The 14,168-nt window shown below is 36.8% G+C and overlaps 1 protein-coding gene across 13 annotated transcripts in view; it reads left to right on the top strand.

The window, feature by feature from the left end:
* ADAMTS3 (ADAM metallopeptidase with thrombospondin type 1 motif 3) overlaps nt 1–14,168 on the top strand; it is a 486,980-nt gene that overhangs the window by 130,205 nt on the left and 342,607 nt on the right. For all 13 annotated transcript variants that reach the window (XM_072941169.1, XM_072941192.1, XM_072941176.1 and 10 more), the window contains one exon: nt 9,893–9,989. In XM_072941169.1, the coding sequence (XP_072797270.1) occupies nt 9,893–9,989 (97 nt within the window). The remainder of the gene's footprint in view (nt 1–9,892; nt 9,990–14,168) is intronic.

The raw sequence follows: 14,168 nt of genomic DNA, 5'->3' as shown, positions 1-14,168 counted from the left end.
GATTTTGAAAGTTTTACATTGTTCTGGTCACCTTTTCCTGTAGTTTTACAAATCCACTGAATTCTCAGTCTTTTCTCTGTGTTTCTTTTCCTGATATTACTGTCTTCTCAAACTGCTTTGTCTCACATATGATATGACCCTCATTCCCACTTCAATGAAAGTGTTTCAAATGAAAGGCTGTTATATATTAAATATTTGGGGTAGTGAGGAGAATTATCGTCCAGCATGATATAAAAAATAGTAAGTTTAATATCAGGCATTGTTGTCCAACAATTTCATCAACTACTTCCCTCTCAAGACATTTCTTGCTGGTTATTTCCTTAGGCTCAAATTTAGAACTTCCTGTGTTTTTCCTTCCCTATTGCTGACTTACATGTCTTCTTTCTGTTTATTTTTGAGCCCCACCTCCAGTTTATCTGAAGTAAATAAATTTTGTTTTACTTCATTATGCATAATAATTCAGCTCTCTCTCTACTATACCATTTTCTTCCAGATTCTCCAGTGAGAGGCTGCACACTTAACACTCAAGAGACCCATAAATAATTTTCCAAAGTAAAGAACTATCTTTCTTGATGCATATTATACCATTCGTCTAGTATGTTCAGTGATTTCAGTAATTTTCCCTTTTTTTACAAATAGAAATATTACTTTATTTTTCTCGTTTTTTCTATAACTTTTAAATTTTGATATAATTTCAGACCTACAGAAAAGCTGTAAGAATAGTAGAAAGAATTCCTATATATACTTCACTAAGTTTCTGCACATATTAACATTTTACCACATTTGCTTTATACTTCTCTTTGTGTGTGTGTGTGTGTGTGTGTGTGTGAAATTTTTTCTAAACCATTTGAGGGTAAGATGGAGACAGGATGCCCTCTTATCCATAAATGCTTTAATGTGTATATCCTAAAATAATTTGCTTACATAAACCAAGTGCAATTATCACAATTAGACAAATGACATTGATACACCATAATTGTCTAATCTATAGCCTTTATTCATATTTTGCCAATTGGCCCAAGAACATCCGTTTTAGCAAAACAAAATCCAAGATCACATGTTTAATTTGGGTGTCATGCCTCTTTGTTCTCTTCATTTGGAACAGTTCCTCAGTCTTTGTGTTTCCTGACATTGACACTTCTGAAGTGTGCAGGTCAGTTATGTTGTAGGACATCCTTTAGTTTCAGTTTGTCAATATCCTTCATGATTAGATTTAGGTTGTTTGCTTCTGTCAGGGAGTGAATAAAGATGTGTTGTTCTCCATGGACCATATCAGGAGGTACATGGTGTTGATTTGTCCCACTGCTGGTGATGGGGGATTTGTTTTTAACTTGTTTTGATATGGTTCTAAATGTTTATATGTAATGGCATGAAGCTTTTGGAATTTCTTCACAAAGTTACTATATTGTAGTCCTGTATTTTTAAAAAACAAAAAATTGAGACTTGACTTGGGACATTTTTTTCTTTTTCTACCTATTGAAGACTATTCTAGATTTAGCTCAGATTCCCACTCCTCCATGAGGTCTTCTTTGTTAGCCCATTCAGAATTAATTTTCCCTAAACTTAAATTTTATAATTACTGAACATAATGAACCTAGTATGAGGTCTGACATATTATAAGTGCTCACTAAACATTAGTTCCTTTCTGCTTTTCTATATCTCATCTGACATCTCACATTTGTTGTATTTTAAATACTTTATTTGCATCATGCAATTTTAAATATGAAAGCAAAATCAATCATAAGCGAATCTTAGTTTATATGAAGAAATTGAGCAAATAAAGGTTATATTACTCCAGAACTAGTATCTGGAGTTCCTAGAATCTTAGAATTTTAAAACGGACAGATTTTTGCTTCTTGGGGATGCTATAGGGACAAAGTAGTATGTGTAGCAGTTGTAGATCTAGGTTCCTGCCAGCCAGTTCAACAAAGCTTCTCTGATTTTCTCTATTTTATATGTTGGGTTTCTATGTCAGAACTCTGCCATTTCATACTGTCTGAATTTCAATTGTGTTTTTATGTAGGTTAATTATGTTTCTTGACCTTGGAGAAGTGGCCTCTGTAGGAGAGGTACTGTGCATCCCAGCAGTGCACTCTTCTCTTGTCACCCAAGAACCAGGGTCCAGCCAGTAGCGGTGTAGAGTCTGGCCTGCATTTGCAAGTTCCTTCCACAGGCTTTGGGATTGTTGTTTTCTTACTTCTGGTGCCTGTCCCCTGGTGGGTGAGGCTGGACTAGAGGCTTATGCATGTTCCCTGGCAGGAGGGGTTGGTGCCTGCCCAGTGCTGGGTGGAGGGTCCTGGCCCTCTGGTGGGTAGTGCCATGTCTAGAGGTAGCTGTGGACTCAGGAAGTCTGCTGACAGGTGGGGCTGTGTTCTCACCCAGTATGTTATTTGGCCTGAGGCTTCTCAGCACTTAGGCCTACGGGCTATTTGGTGGGGCTAGGTCTTGGTGCTAATGACCCAATCAAGATGCTAGCCTCCAGGGAAGCTCATGTAGATGAACACAACCCAAATGTCTGCCACTAGCTTTTACAGCCCCAGGGTGAGCCACAGCCACCCCCTAACTCCCCAGGAGAACTTCCAAAACTAGCAGGCACGTCTAGCTCAGTTTCCTATGATATCACTGCCTCTGCCCTTGGTCCCAGCTCATGCAAGATTCTGTGTGCACTTCCCAAGAGAATGAAGTCTCTGTTTCCCCCAGTCCCATAGAGCTGCTTCAGTTAAGCCCCTCTGGCCTTCAAAATCAGATGTTCTGGGGTCTCCTCTTCCCAATGCGAGAACCCTGGCCTGGGGAGCCTGATGTGGGGCTCAGAACTCTCACTTCTGTGGGAGGGCCTCTGCAACTTAATTATTCTTCAGTTCGTGGGTCGCCCATCCAGGGGGTATGGGGCCCAATTTTATCACGAACATGCCTCTCCTACTGTCCTGTTGTGGTTCCCTCCTTTATGTTTCCAGTGGAAGAAGATCATTTTTGCTAGGTTCCAGTCTTTTTTTTTTTTTTGATGGTTGTTTAGCAGTTAGTTTTGGTTTGTTGTAGTTGTGAGAGGAGGCGAGCTCGTGGTCCTACTAGGGGTTTGTTCTTCCCTTGAGGTATTTCAACCCAAGGCTGAAAAAAGTACCAAGAACTATTACAAAAAAAAGGGACTCAGCTGCTAAAAAGAAAACAAAAAATAGAAATATGAAAACAATTGCTTTATCCCTTATCAACCAATGCCAAACCCCTGCCAGAGGTTATATAATCTATATTTTAGGTCCTAGAGATAAAGAACTTACTGACTACTCATTCAGTGAAACTTTACTGGGCACTTTCCACATACCAAGCATTTAGTAGGCATTGATCATACAAAGATGAACAAGACATAGATAAATACTGCTCTCATATAGCTGATAGATTTAAAACTTAGAAAGCCCTTTTTAATATCAAGTTGAAGTCTACTTACTTGTAATTCTATCCTCAGGGTCCACAAAGAAAAGGCCAACTGCCTAATCTACATAAAACTCAAATTTACAAAGACAGGTTAATATTATTTTTTCTTCTCCAGGGTAAAACTTCCAAAGCCCTTCAACTATTTTTTGTGTGTCTATTTTTTTTTAAACCTTCATTTTTTTCTGGGAAGTTTCAAATTTACAATAAAACTGAAAGGAAGGTACAGAGATTTCTCATGTACACCCTAACCCTGACACATTCTGAGCCTGCCCCATATCACTCACTAGAATGGTATTTTTTTTTTTAACCATAATTACCCAAAGTCCATAGTTTACCTAAAGTTTCACTCTTGGGCATTCACTGAGTTTGGAAAAATTATAATTGCACACATTTATTATTAAAATATCATACACAGTATTTTCACTGTCCCCAGAATCCCCTGTGCTCTGCCTTATCTCTCTCTCTGACCTTGTCCTCCCTATCCCTGGAAACCACTGACTTTTTTATTGTTCATAGTTTTGCTTTTCCCAGAATGTCATGTAATTGGAATCACAGAGTATGTCACCTACTCAGATTGACTCTTTTCACTTAGTAATATGCATTTAAGGTTCTCCATGGCTTTTCATGGCTTGATAGCTCAGTTCTTTTTAGCACTGAATGAGCACCATTGTCTGAATGAACCACAGTTTGTTTATCCACTCACCTAATGAAGGATATCTTGGTTGCTTCAACTTTTGGCCATCCATGCAGGCTTTTGAGTGGACATAAGTTTTCAGCTCCTTTGCGTTAATACCAAGGAGTGCAATGCTAGATCATATGGTAAGAGTATATTTAGTTTTGTAAGAAACCACCAAACTAGCCTTCCAAAATAGTTGTACTATTTTGCCTTCCCACCAGCAATCTATGAGGGTCTCTGTTGTTCCACATCTTTGCCAAGCTTTGGTGGTGGGCCAGATTTTGGCCATTCTAATGGGTGTGTAAGGGTATCTCACTGCTGTTTTAATTTGCATTTCTCTGATGACGTATGATACGAAGCATCTTTTTTATGTGCTTATTTGTCATCTATACATCTTGGGTGAGATGTATGTTAAGGTCTCTGGCTCAGCCTTGCATACCTGGGATAGATCCCACTTGGAGGTCACAGTATATAATTATTTTTTATACTTTTTTGGATTTGATTTGCTAATATTTTGTTGAAGATTTTTACATCTGTGTTAATGAGATTTGTTTCTCTTGTAATGTCTTTGTCTGGTTTTAATGTTAGGGTAATTTTTCCCTAATAGAGTGAGTTAGAAGACATTCCCTCTCTTTTGTTTTCTGAAACAGAATGTAGACACATGGTATAAATTCTTTCTTAAATATTTGGTAGAATTCACCAGTGAACCCTTTTGGCCTGGTGTTTTCTGTTTTGAAAGCTTATTAATTATTGATTCTATTTCTTTAATAGATATAGGCCTATTCAGATTATTTATTTCTTCCTGTGTGAGTTCTGGCAGATTTTGTCTTTCAAAGGAGTTGGTCCATTTCATCTAGGTTTTCAAATTTGTGGGCCTAGACTTGTTCATGGTATTCTTTTATTATCTTTTTAGTTTCTGTGGGTAATGAAAGTGATATTTTCCTTCCATTTCTGATGTTAGTAATTTGTGTCCTCTCTCTTCATTAGCCTGGTTTGTAGATTTTATTGATCCTTTAAATTAAATTAATTTTGAGTTTCATTGATTTTCTGTGTTGCTTTCCTGTTCAGTTTTATTGATTTCTGCTCTAATTATTATTATTCCTTTTTTTCTGATTACCATGGATTTAATTTTCTCTTTTTTCCTAGTTTTCTAAAATGGTACTTAGATAACTGCTTTTAGATATTTCTTCTTTTCTAATATATGCATTTAATGCTATAATTTTCCCTCTAAGCACTACTTTCACTACATCCCACAAATTTTGGTAAGTTGTGTTCTCAATTTGATTTAGCTCAAAATATTGTAAAATTTCTCTTGAGATTACTTCTTTGGTCCATGTGTTGTTTAGAAATATGTTGTTTAATCCTCATGTATTTAGGAATTTTCCAGTTACCTTTTTTTTAGTTATTTCAAATTTAATTCCTTGTGGTTTGAGAACAGTAATTGTATGATTTTTATTCTTTTAAATTTATTAGGATGTATTTTATGGCTCATAATGTGGGCTATCTTGGTGAAAATTCCAATGTGAACTTGAGAAAATGTGTATTCCGCTGTTGGTGAAGTAGTCCACTGATGTCAGTGTATACAATTGACTGATGGTATTATTGAGTTCAACTACACCCTTCCTGATTTTCTGCCTGCTGGATCTGTCTATTTCTGAGAGAAGGGGATTGAAGTTTTCAACTATGAGAGTGGAGTCATGCTGAGAATTCAAGTATGAGTGAGATACTTTTCTCAAATAGTTTATTTTGTGGATATAAAGGAAGAAAATTCTGTTGCTTTGTTTTTGTGATTGGACAGCTAATCTAACTCCTTGGAGTAGTAGGGTTATTTCCTGCTCATGCTGGTGTTTGTGGTTTGCTCTTTCATTGCAGGCCACTGACAATCTGAGAAACAATTCACTTTTTGCCTCTTTTTGATAACACTCAGCAGTAAGAACACTATGACTAGGTATTGGATTTAGCAAACACATCCTCAAAGTATTTCTTCCAAAACATCTAAAAAATATTTTGGAATTTGTAGGGAACCCCCCCCAAAAAAACATATTCAGAACATTTTCCCTCTGGATTTCTAAATTCTGATTCATTTACATATAACTCAGCCCAGCATTATTTTGTGACAGTGGTTTGAAGCTCAAGAATTTTCCTGAGTTTCTGGTATTTACTCTTTTTTAGTCCTAAACCCCAACTTCCCCCAACATCCAAACAAAGAAATCCTATTATGTCTACACAGCCCTTGAATATTCAAGTTCTGCTTAAAACCAAAAATTCAGAAAGCCTGGGGTCAAAGGTATATGTTCGCAGCCCTATTCCACATTTGCCCCTCCTGTTGGGTGAATTATGTTTTAGAAAAACCAGAGGTAGGGAAGGAACGGAAGGCAATTTCTTTCTACCAATGCTTTGGCACATTCATGCTCTGCTGGATCTTACCCACATGCAAATGTGATCATAAAGACAGAGCAGGACATTCTTTTTCCTTGAAGAATATGCTGGCATGAGTATTTTTGTTGGAACTTGGGTTTTTGTAAAAACTGTGCTGAATCAGAAGAAGAAAGCAGTGATGGAAAGTATCAGCGTCATTCTGCCTTCCTCTCCTTTCCATCCCCGAGAAATTAAAAACAAAAAACAAAAAGCAAAAAACCCACAGAGAATTCACGCACATTCCAAGAGAGTTGGTCATTATTCTGTTTCAGCAGCCCTTGAACTTTATAAACAAGTATCCAGAGTAACCTGGTGGAGTCTGTAGTTTCCTATCTTTTTGTCTGCCGGTTGCTCCTGTTATTACTGTGGCCATTACCATTATTATTAAGGCAGGCATCTCACCATGTTTTCAAACAAAAGCCTGGCTACCTTTCTGAAAATTTTGTAAGAACTAAGCTCCCTATAAAATTTTAAGGAGACATTCTAAAATTAAAACTGCACCGGTTCAATATGAACTCCATTAATGGCCTCCTTGAAGCCAAACACAGTCTTGCAAAGCCTATTGGTGTGAGCTGGAGACTCTGAAGGCCCACATAGGGTCTGAGATTCCAAAAATGCCTCACTCAAGTTGGCATCCTTCCCTGAACTGTGCTGTTTGAGGCCTTTGCTGGGTTCAGGTAAAATTCACATCTTGTTTCTTTCTCTTGATTCTGTCAGCTAAGAAGAAATACAAGATAGTGCTAGCCTGCCTGGAGACTTAGCAATCAGGTGAAAGGCCTTCTTTCTTGGCAGGACTGAGAGAGCTTTTCTGCTTGCTGCATCCATTTAGCAGAATGTCCTGATGCTATTCTGTGACATAGGCATTTATGGCTCCTTAATTAAAAATGCACGTTCTCTCATTCTGTGGCCAAATATATAACAAGGGATCCATGGGAACTCAAATTCTTCACTGGGTCTGGAAGGTAACTGCATCTTCCTGGACAGGAGAATTTATGAAGGAACTTCTGATCCCTAGTCTTGAGGATCAGATCCAGTGATGAATAGGCTCACTTTTGAATGGCCTGCTTCCAGCTCTAATAGGAATGGCTTTCATTTACCCATTCAACCAGTACTTGTAGACAGTTTCTTATGTGCCAGACAGAATCCTAGGTTCTGGAAAAATAACGATGAACAAGACAGACAAAACAGATCCCTCAAGGAACTTGTAATAGAATGATGGAGATACACAGAATTTTTTATAGTGCTTTGGATAACTCCTATAAAGAAAATTAAAGCAAGGTAACAGAATGGAAAATGATGAGATATGTATATGTGTAGTAGATGTGGTAGCTATTTTAGATATGGTAATCAGGGAAGAACTTCCAAAGGAGTTGGCACTTAAGAGGTATGTGGACACAATGAGAGAATGAACCCATTCTCTCATGAAATGTCTAGGAGAAATCTATTCCAGGGAGAGAACAGTAAAGGCTGGTGCCCTGAAGTTGGGATGAGCCTGTACACTTGAGGAACAACAAAAATCTCAGTCTAGGGAAAAAGGAGTTGAAATAGGAGAAAATATTAGAAGATGAGGTTAAAGCATGTGGTGGTATATCAATAACTGGCCCCAGTCCTTTACCTCTCACTGTCTCATTGAGATTACAATGTATCTTTTGCTCTTCAACCTTGGGATCATCCACATAATGTTCTTTGGCTAATGACAAGTGGGCAGAGAGGACAGGATGCCAGTTTTGACCAGAGATTTAAGAAGTCGGGCATATTTCCATTTCTACTGCAGCTAGTTCATTGGTCCCAGGAGAAGGATGAGAGACGCATGTGGAACCTTCTAAACTGTTGCAGCCTGAAGCAGTTCTGCTCCAGTGAGACCAACTCAGCCAACTAGCAGATCTATGAGAATAAATGATTGAAATCCTTGAGTTTTGTGGTTGTTTTTAAAGTATTATTATGGCAATGGCTAACCAATGCAGGGACCTGATCAACTAGGATCTCAAGGGCCTTATTAAGAAGTTGGACACTCCTCTAAAAGTAATGGAAAACCACTGGATGGTACTAAGTTAGGAAATGACACAACTTGAATTAAGTTTTTACAAGATTGGTAAGTTTTAAAATCTCTTTACTCTCTAAAGAACAGCCTGTAGAAGAAAAGTGACATAAAGCAGTTGAGGAGTTTCAAGAGAATGATGTTGGCGGCTGAGACAATCTCGTTTATTAAAGACTTGTGATTTTCTTAACTAGCATGCCTCTTGCTGTAGCATACCCAGTCTGAGCCATTAGGACTATGATCTTTCCTTCATATTGGAGGCAGGAAACACAGAGCTTAACATTAGGAAGAATCTCTTCCGATGACAGTTTTTAAGTATAAAAGGGAGAAGCCAGATAATGGAGAAAGAAACCAAATGTCTTTTTGGTCCTACATTTAAAGGCCTCAAGAACAATACAGATATAACGTGGTAAGAAGGAGAAAGATTCAGAGAGAGAGAGCACTTGGATAGTCAGCGGTCAGGAATAACTAATGTCTTGCTGTTGTCTCTAAATAATCTTGAGCAAGTGGAAGTCTTAGATCTTTCTCAGATTTCCATTTACCCACAGAAAAATGGGATAATAACCACCTAACCTACTTATAAGTTTATCGCAAGGATATTGTGTATGCTAAGGCACTTTGAAGAAAAGTATACAATGCCATTCCTATGGAAAGTACAATTATCAACTTGAAAACCAGTCAAGGTCTTTGCTGGTGAGAGACAATTTAAACATATAAAAAGTCCTGCTAATTTACTTTAAGTATTGTGATTACTAACATATCTAGGAAATTTCCATTTTTATTGAATATAAGTTAGAGTAAATCTGAGCAAATGTGACCCACTGTGTCTGCTCTTCTATTTAAATTTTGAGCTAATATGGCTTGACACCATAGTAAAAATACACCAGACTTAAAGATGTTTTACCATTACAGAGATATTAGGGAAGGATGTAAACTTTTTTGGATTTTTTTCTGTATTAAAAGAAGAATTAAATCAAAAAGTAAAATTTAAATGCTTTTTTTTTCTCTCTCAGAAAAACACACACACACACAAAACACAAACTACCCAAATTGCTGATGCTTCCTCAAGTCTAGGAGTAACTTCACCCACAGCACATGTGTCGTCTGTTCTAATGCTTGTCCTGAAAGAGAAGGCAAGAAATCATAAGCACTCCCATGCATGCTTTTCAGTCTCTCCTGCCCACTTTTCTATAATCCCTATGCCATTTGAGGGAAAATTCTCCTCCGCTTACAAAGCCAACTATAATATCTTCATGTGAACTGACATTTTTAAACCAAACTGCCTACTTACATTTTATCATTTGATCAAAAATACTCTTGATCTTGTGTTCCAGATTAAACCAAAATGAGGCCATAAATGGAAAAGTTGGGCGAGGCAATGAGGACATTGTCCAGAGGAGTATGACCTGGCCAATTGGCTTTCCTTCTCAGGTAATGGGGAATTTTGGACTTGCCATCAGAGGTGACCAAAAGTGTAAGTTTTTCTTCCTCTCCCTCACCATTTCATGTCCTATAAGGCAGAAGGGAGTTCTGGAGGGAGCCTGCTCTCTGGTTTGGGATTCAACTCTCTTTTCTGGTACTGTATTTATGACTGTGACTGGGGCCCCTCACCAGGAACATAGTTACCCTGTGCAAACTGACAGGGGACTCTGTGTTGGTTCTAATCATGAAATAGCAACAAGTCCTTCCTCTCATTAGCTTTCTGGCCTTCGGATCATCAGATGTTGTAGGAAATTATGGGTGTAGAGGTCAAACCATTTTCCTAAGAGCTAAGAGATAAAAGTGCGAGTGTTGCTATGACTACCACTCCTCACCAGCAGCTGGGAGGGAAACTAATGACTTTTTCTTTATAATGTTAGTAGTTTAACAGTCCTTTTTTGACTGAGTTGTTTCTTTCTTGGTTTCATATTTGTTTTGACTTTTTTGCACCAATTTGTAGCACTTCATGAGCTATGGTCTTTGAACTTCAAGAAAAATGTATGCATAATTTTGTGTGTAAATTACATACATTGTGGTGGATTGAGGATCAGAAGCTTTATGATATTTTCAAAGAGGTCTGTGATGCAAAAAATGGGTTGAGTACTATTAACCTTGATAATAAAGTTGTCACTTATATAGTCAGCAGTAGGACATTAGCCTTAAGCCATTAGGGTGCCATCTGATTAATGGGATGTAATAAAAGCTGGGGCAGCTACCCGCTTTGCTAAGGGAATTGCTCCAGATTCCATCACCCAATTACTTTTGAACTCGAACTCTCTTGTCCTCCTTTCTTTCATAGTCTAGAATCCTTTGGCTTAGAACCTGGATACTTCTCTTTTTTTTTTTTTTAATTTGTTTTAGGGGGAAGATAGTTAGATTTGTTTGTTTGTTTGTTTTTAATGGAGGTACTAGGAACTGGGTATAGGACCTTGTGCACACTAAGCATGCACTCTACCTCTGAGCTATACCCTCCCCAACTGGATACTTTTTTAAAAGCTTCTTACCTTATTATTGATAAGTCATTTGAACAGCCTGTCCTTTTTATTTGTACCTTCTTTGCACCAAAATCAAAACAGGGGACAGGAATTGAGAATGGCTAGTAAGAGGTTGAAGGGAAGAATGAGAAACTGGAACCCTTTCCTTTGTTCTCAGTTAGTCTTCCTTGATGTCATTTCCCAGTTCTGACTCCAGAGCCACAGATTTTAAGGTTCCAGGCCCAATGACTTCCTGGGAAGGAAATTTTGATGTGTAATACAAATTTTAGTGGGTCTAAGAATAAAAAGGCTTTTCAGATCTGTCTTACTTTGACTAATTCAAGGACTCCATTCCAACCACACGTGCCATATGGAGAATGTTTCTTTCAATGTCTAACACACAAATGGGTTACCTCCCTCTCTCTACTTGGATTGACTAGATTGGCCCCAGAAGTCATCTGTAGCTGGTTTGGAGTTTCCTGTTGTCTGGTTTCCTGAAGATAAATCTTTCTTTCTAGGGCTCCTTGGACTATAGGAAGGTTGTATCTTGGCTTCTTTGAACCTCCCTCTCCTCCTCTTGAAATGCTTCATCAGGCAGGATCTAACAGCAGCTCTTTCTGACTTCCTGAAACATGTCTATTTAGCAGGTTATAACTTCTTTTTAAAAAAATGATTCTTTATAAATTTTTATTTAAAAATTTTTAATTGAAGCATAGTTGATTTATAGTGTCAGTTTCAGTTGTACAGCAAAATGATTCATATATATATATATTATATATATATACACACACACACACATATATATATATGTTCTTTTTCAATTTCTTTTCCACTATAGGCTATTACAAAATATTGAATATAGTTCTGTGTGCTATACAGTAGTAGGTCCTTGTTGTTTATCTATTTTATATATAATAGTGTGTGTTTGTATAACTTCTTTTCTTGATCTTCTCTTTGGAAGTAATCCAATGAATGAAAGAACCTCAGAATGTTTAGGCATTTCTTGCCTTTAGACATTCCAGAAATAAGTGCTGGTTATTAATTTAGGAATTCTCAGCCTTGTTCGCAAAGACCAAAATGCATGAATTTGGAATAATAATAAAGATTGTTTTGAAGCTAGGAGAAAAATGACTTTTTTTCAAGTATCACTAGAAAATATAGGGTGAAATTTGGCCATATAACTTATTCTTCAAAGGAAAGTGGATCCTTTATGCCATGTAACGACTCTCTGATATCTGAAGGCCAAGCTAGAAGCAAACTCTATTCATATTCTAGTCCTTATTCTGTCATGTCGACTGTGGCCATTTTGGTTTTTAATTTTTAATGATGTTTTGGGTCTCATAATTTCTTAGCTGGAACGCTGGAGCTACTATAACTTTTGCACCTTTAAAATATTTCTTGATACAGAAACACACTTGAACATATAGACTTCACACAGCCACTGAATATTATACAGAAGGCATATTTTGCCATCTTCTGAAAAATCTAAGCTATTTTATAAGAGTGAGCTCTTTTATGAAGTCATATTAATGTTTCCAAGTTCCTTGGTTGCCATTTAGGACACTGAACCAAGAGTAACAATTTAGTATTTATAAGAAGCCAAAAAAACCTGGAGAGAGAGGGAAATAGAATAGAGCATATGTCAGTGGTAACATGAATTATCCTGATGACATATTTTAACAAAATGTTTACTTCAGAGCACTTTGTTCAGTGGAATTGAGTTAAAAAGTTGCCAACCAAAATGGTTAATTAGTGTCTAATCAAGACAGCTAAAATGAATAGTTGGTTCCCATCTTTGAGCATGTACCATGTCTAAAGAGTGTTTTTTTTTTAATTGATGTATGGTTGAATTACAATATGTTAGTTTTAGGTGTACAGCAAAGTGGTTCAGTTATAGTCTTGTTTAGTGGGATATACAAATACTATACCATTTTATATAAGGAATTTGAGCATCCATGGATTTTGGTTTCTGCAGGGGACCCTGGAATGAGTCCCCTGCAGACATTGACGGGCAGCTGTAATGATGTGCATCTCTTCCTAACAATGAGATTGAAATTGACCGTGGTGGAAATATTTCCACCACAGAAATTGGCAAATGCAAATCAGGTCTTGATTTATTGTTTTGTTGATCGTCTAGACATAAAGTAATGGAGAAAATGTTAATAATGGTGACCAAACTTAAAAATGTGCTGTGTCTGTAGCCATTACTATGTGAGTAACACCAAAAGTTGAGGAAATATTTTTCCTGTATTCAAAAACTAGTGTCTTATTAATCAAAACAGTTCTTGAATCATTGAGGAATGAGTGAAGTCCCAACATATGTCTTCATTGTTTCACTCCTTAGTGTAAATGAAAATATCCACCTAAGTCATGTCCAAAATACACTTACTCATCAATTGCAACCATGGGTTTAGCTATAGAAGCAAGAGTTATTTATCTAAAAATCAAAGAAAGCATTTATTCTCTGAGAATTAATTGGCTATATATAATTTATAATGAAATCTTATGTATTTTAATATTATTTGTAAATTGTTACATATCCTTGATATCAATACATCTATAATAAATGTATATAACTATATATATTTATATATAAACATACTTTTTGCAGAGATTTTTCCTCACATATATGATATTTAACTATTTATCTTTTCTTTCACTTATTGCATAGTCTTATTCTCTTTTTTGTGTTTAAGTAAGATTTTTCCATTTTCCTTATCATGTTAACTATTTGTGTACAGCCATCCAAAGAATCAGTCAGTTGTATGGCAAAGGTAGTAAGAACGGCAATATTTTCATGGCATTTATATCATTTTTCCTTTAGAGAACAGCTAATTTACCAAGTGATGGTACTCATGATGGTTTCTTTTTCAAGTGGATTGCAGCCACTTGCTACCCAAAATATCTAACATGCTTGTGCATCTGGAATAACTGTATACCTCACCTTTATTACTACACATTCAGCATAGTGTTTTTGTGTAAAGAGAGAGAATATAGAAAGTGGACATGGATACATGGCTTTAGAAGTAGCAATAGGCAATACAGGAGAATTTCCCATTAATTTTTTTAGATATTAATTTTTAATAGTATATCAAGTAATTGACATTTCGGGCTTGTGAGATGAGTAGTTCTACTCCAGCAAAGGTGAGCAGTCCAG

The sequence above is a fragment of the Vicugna pacos genome, chromosome 2 (genome assembly GCF_048564905.1).
Source record: "Vicugna pacos chromosome 2, VicPac4, whole genome shotgun sequence".
NCBI lineage: Eukaryota > Metazoa > Chordata > Mammalia > Artiodactyla > Camelidae > Vicugna > Vicugna pacos.
The sequence above is the reverse complement of the archived record's forward strand: the minus strand, read 5'-3'. Positions and strand labels throughout refer to the sequence as shown.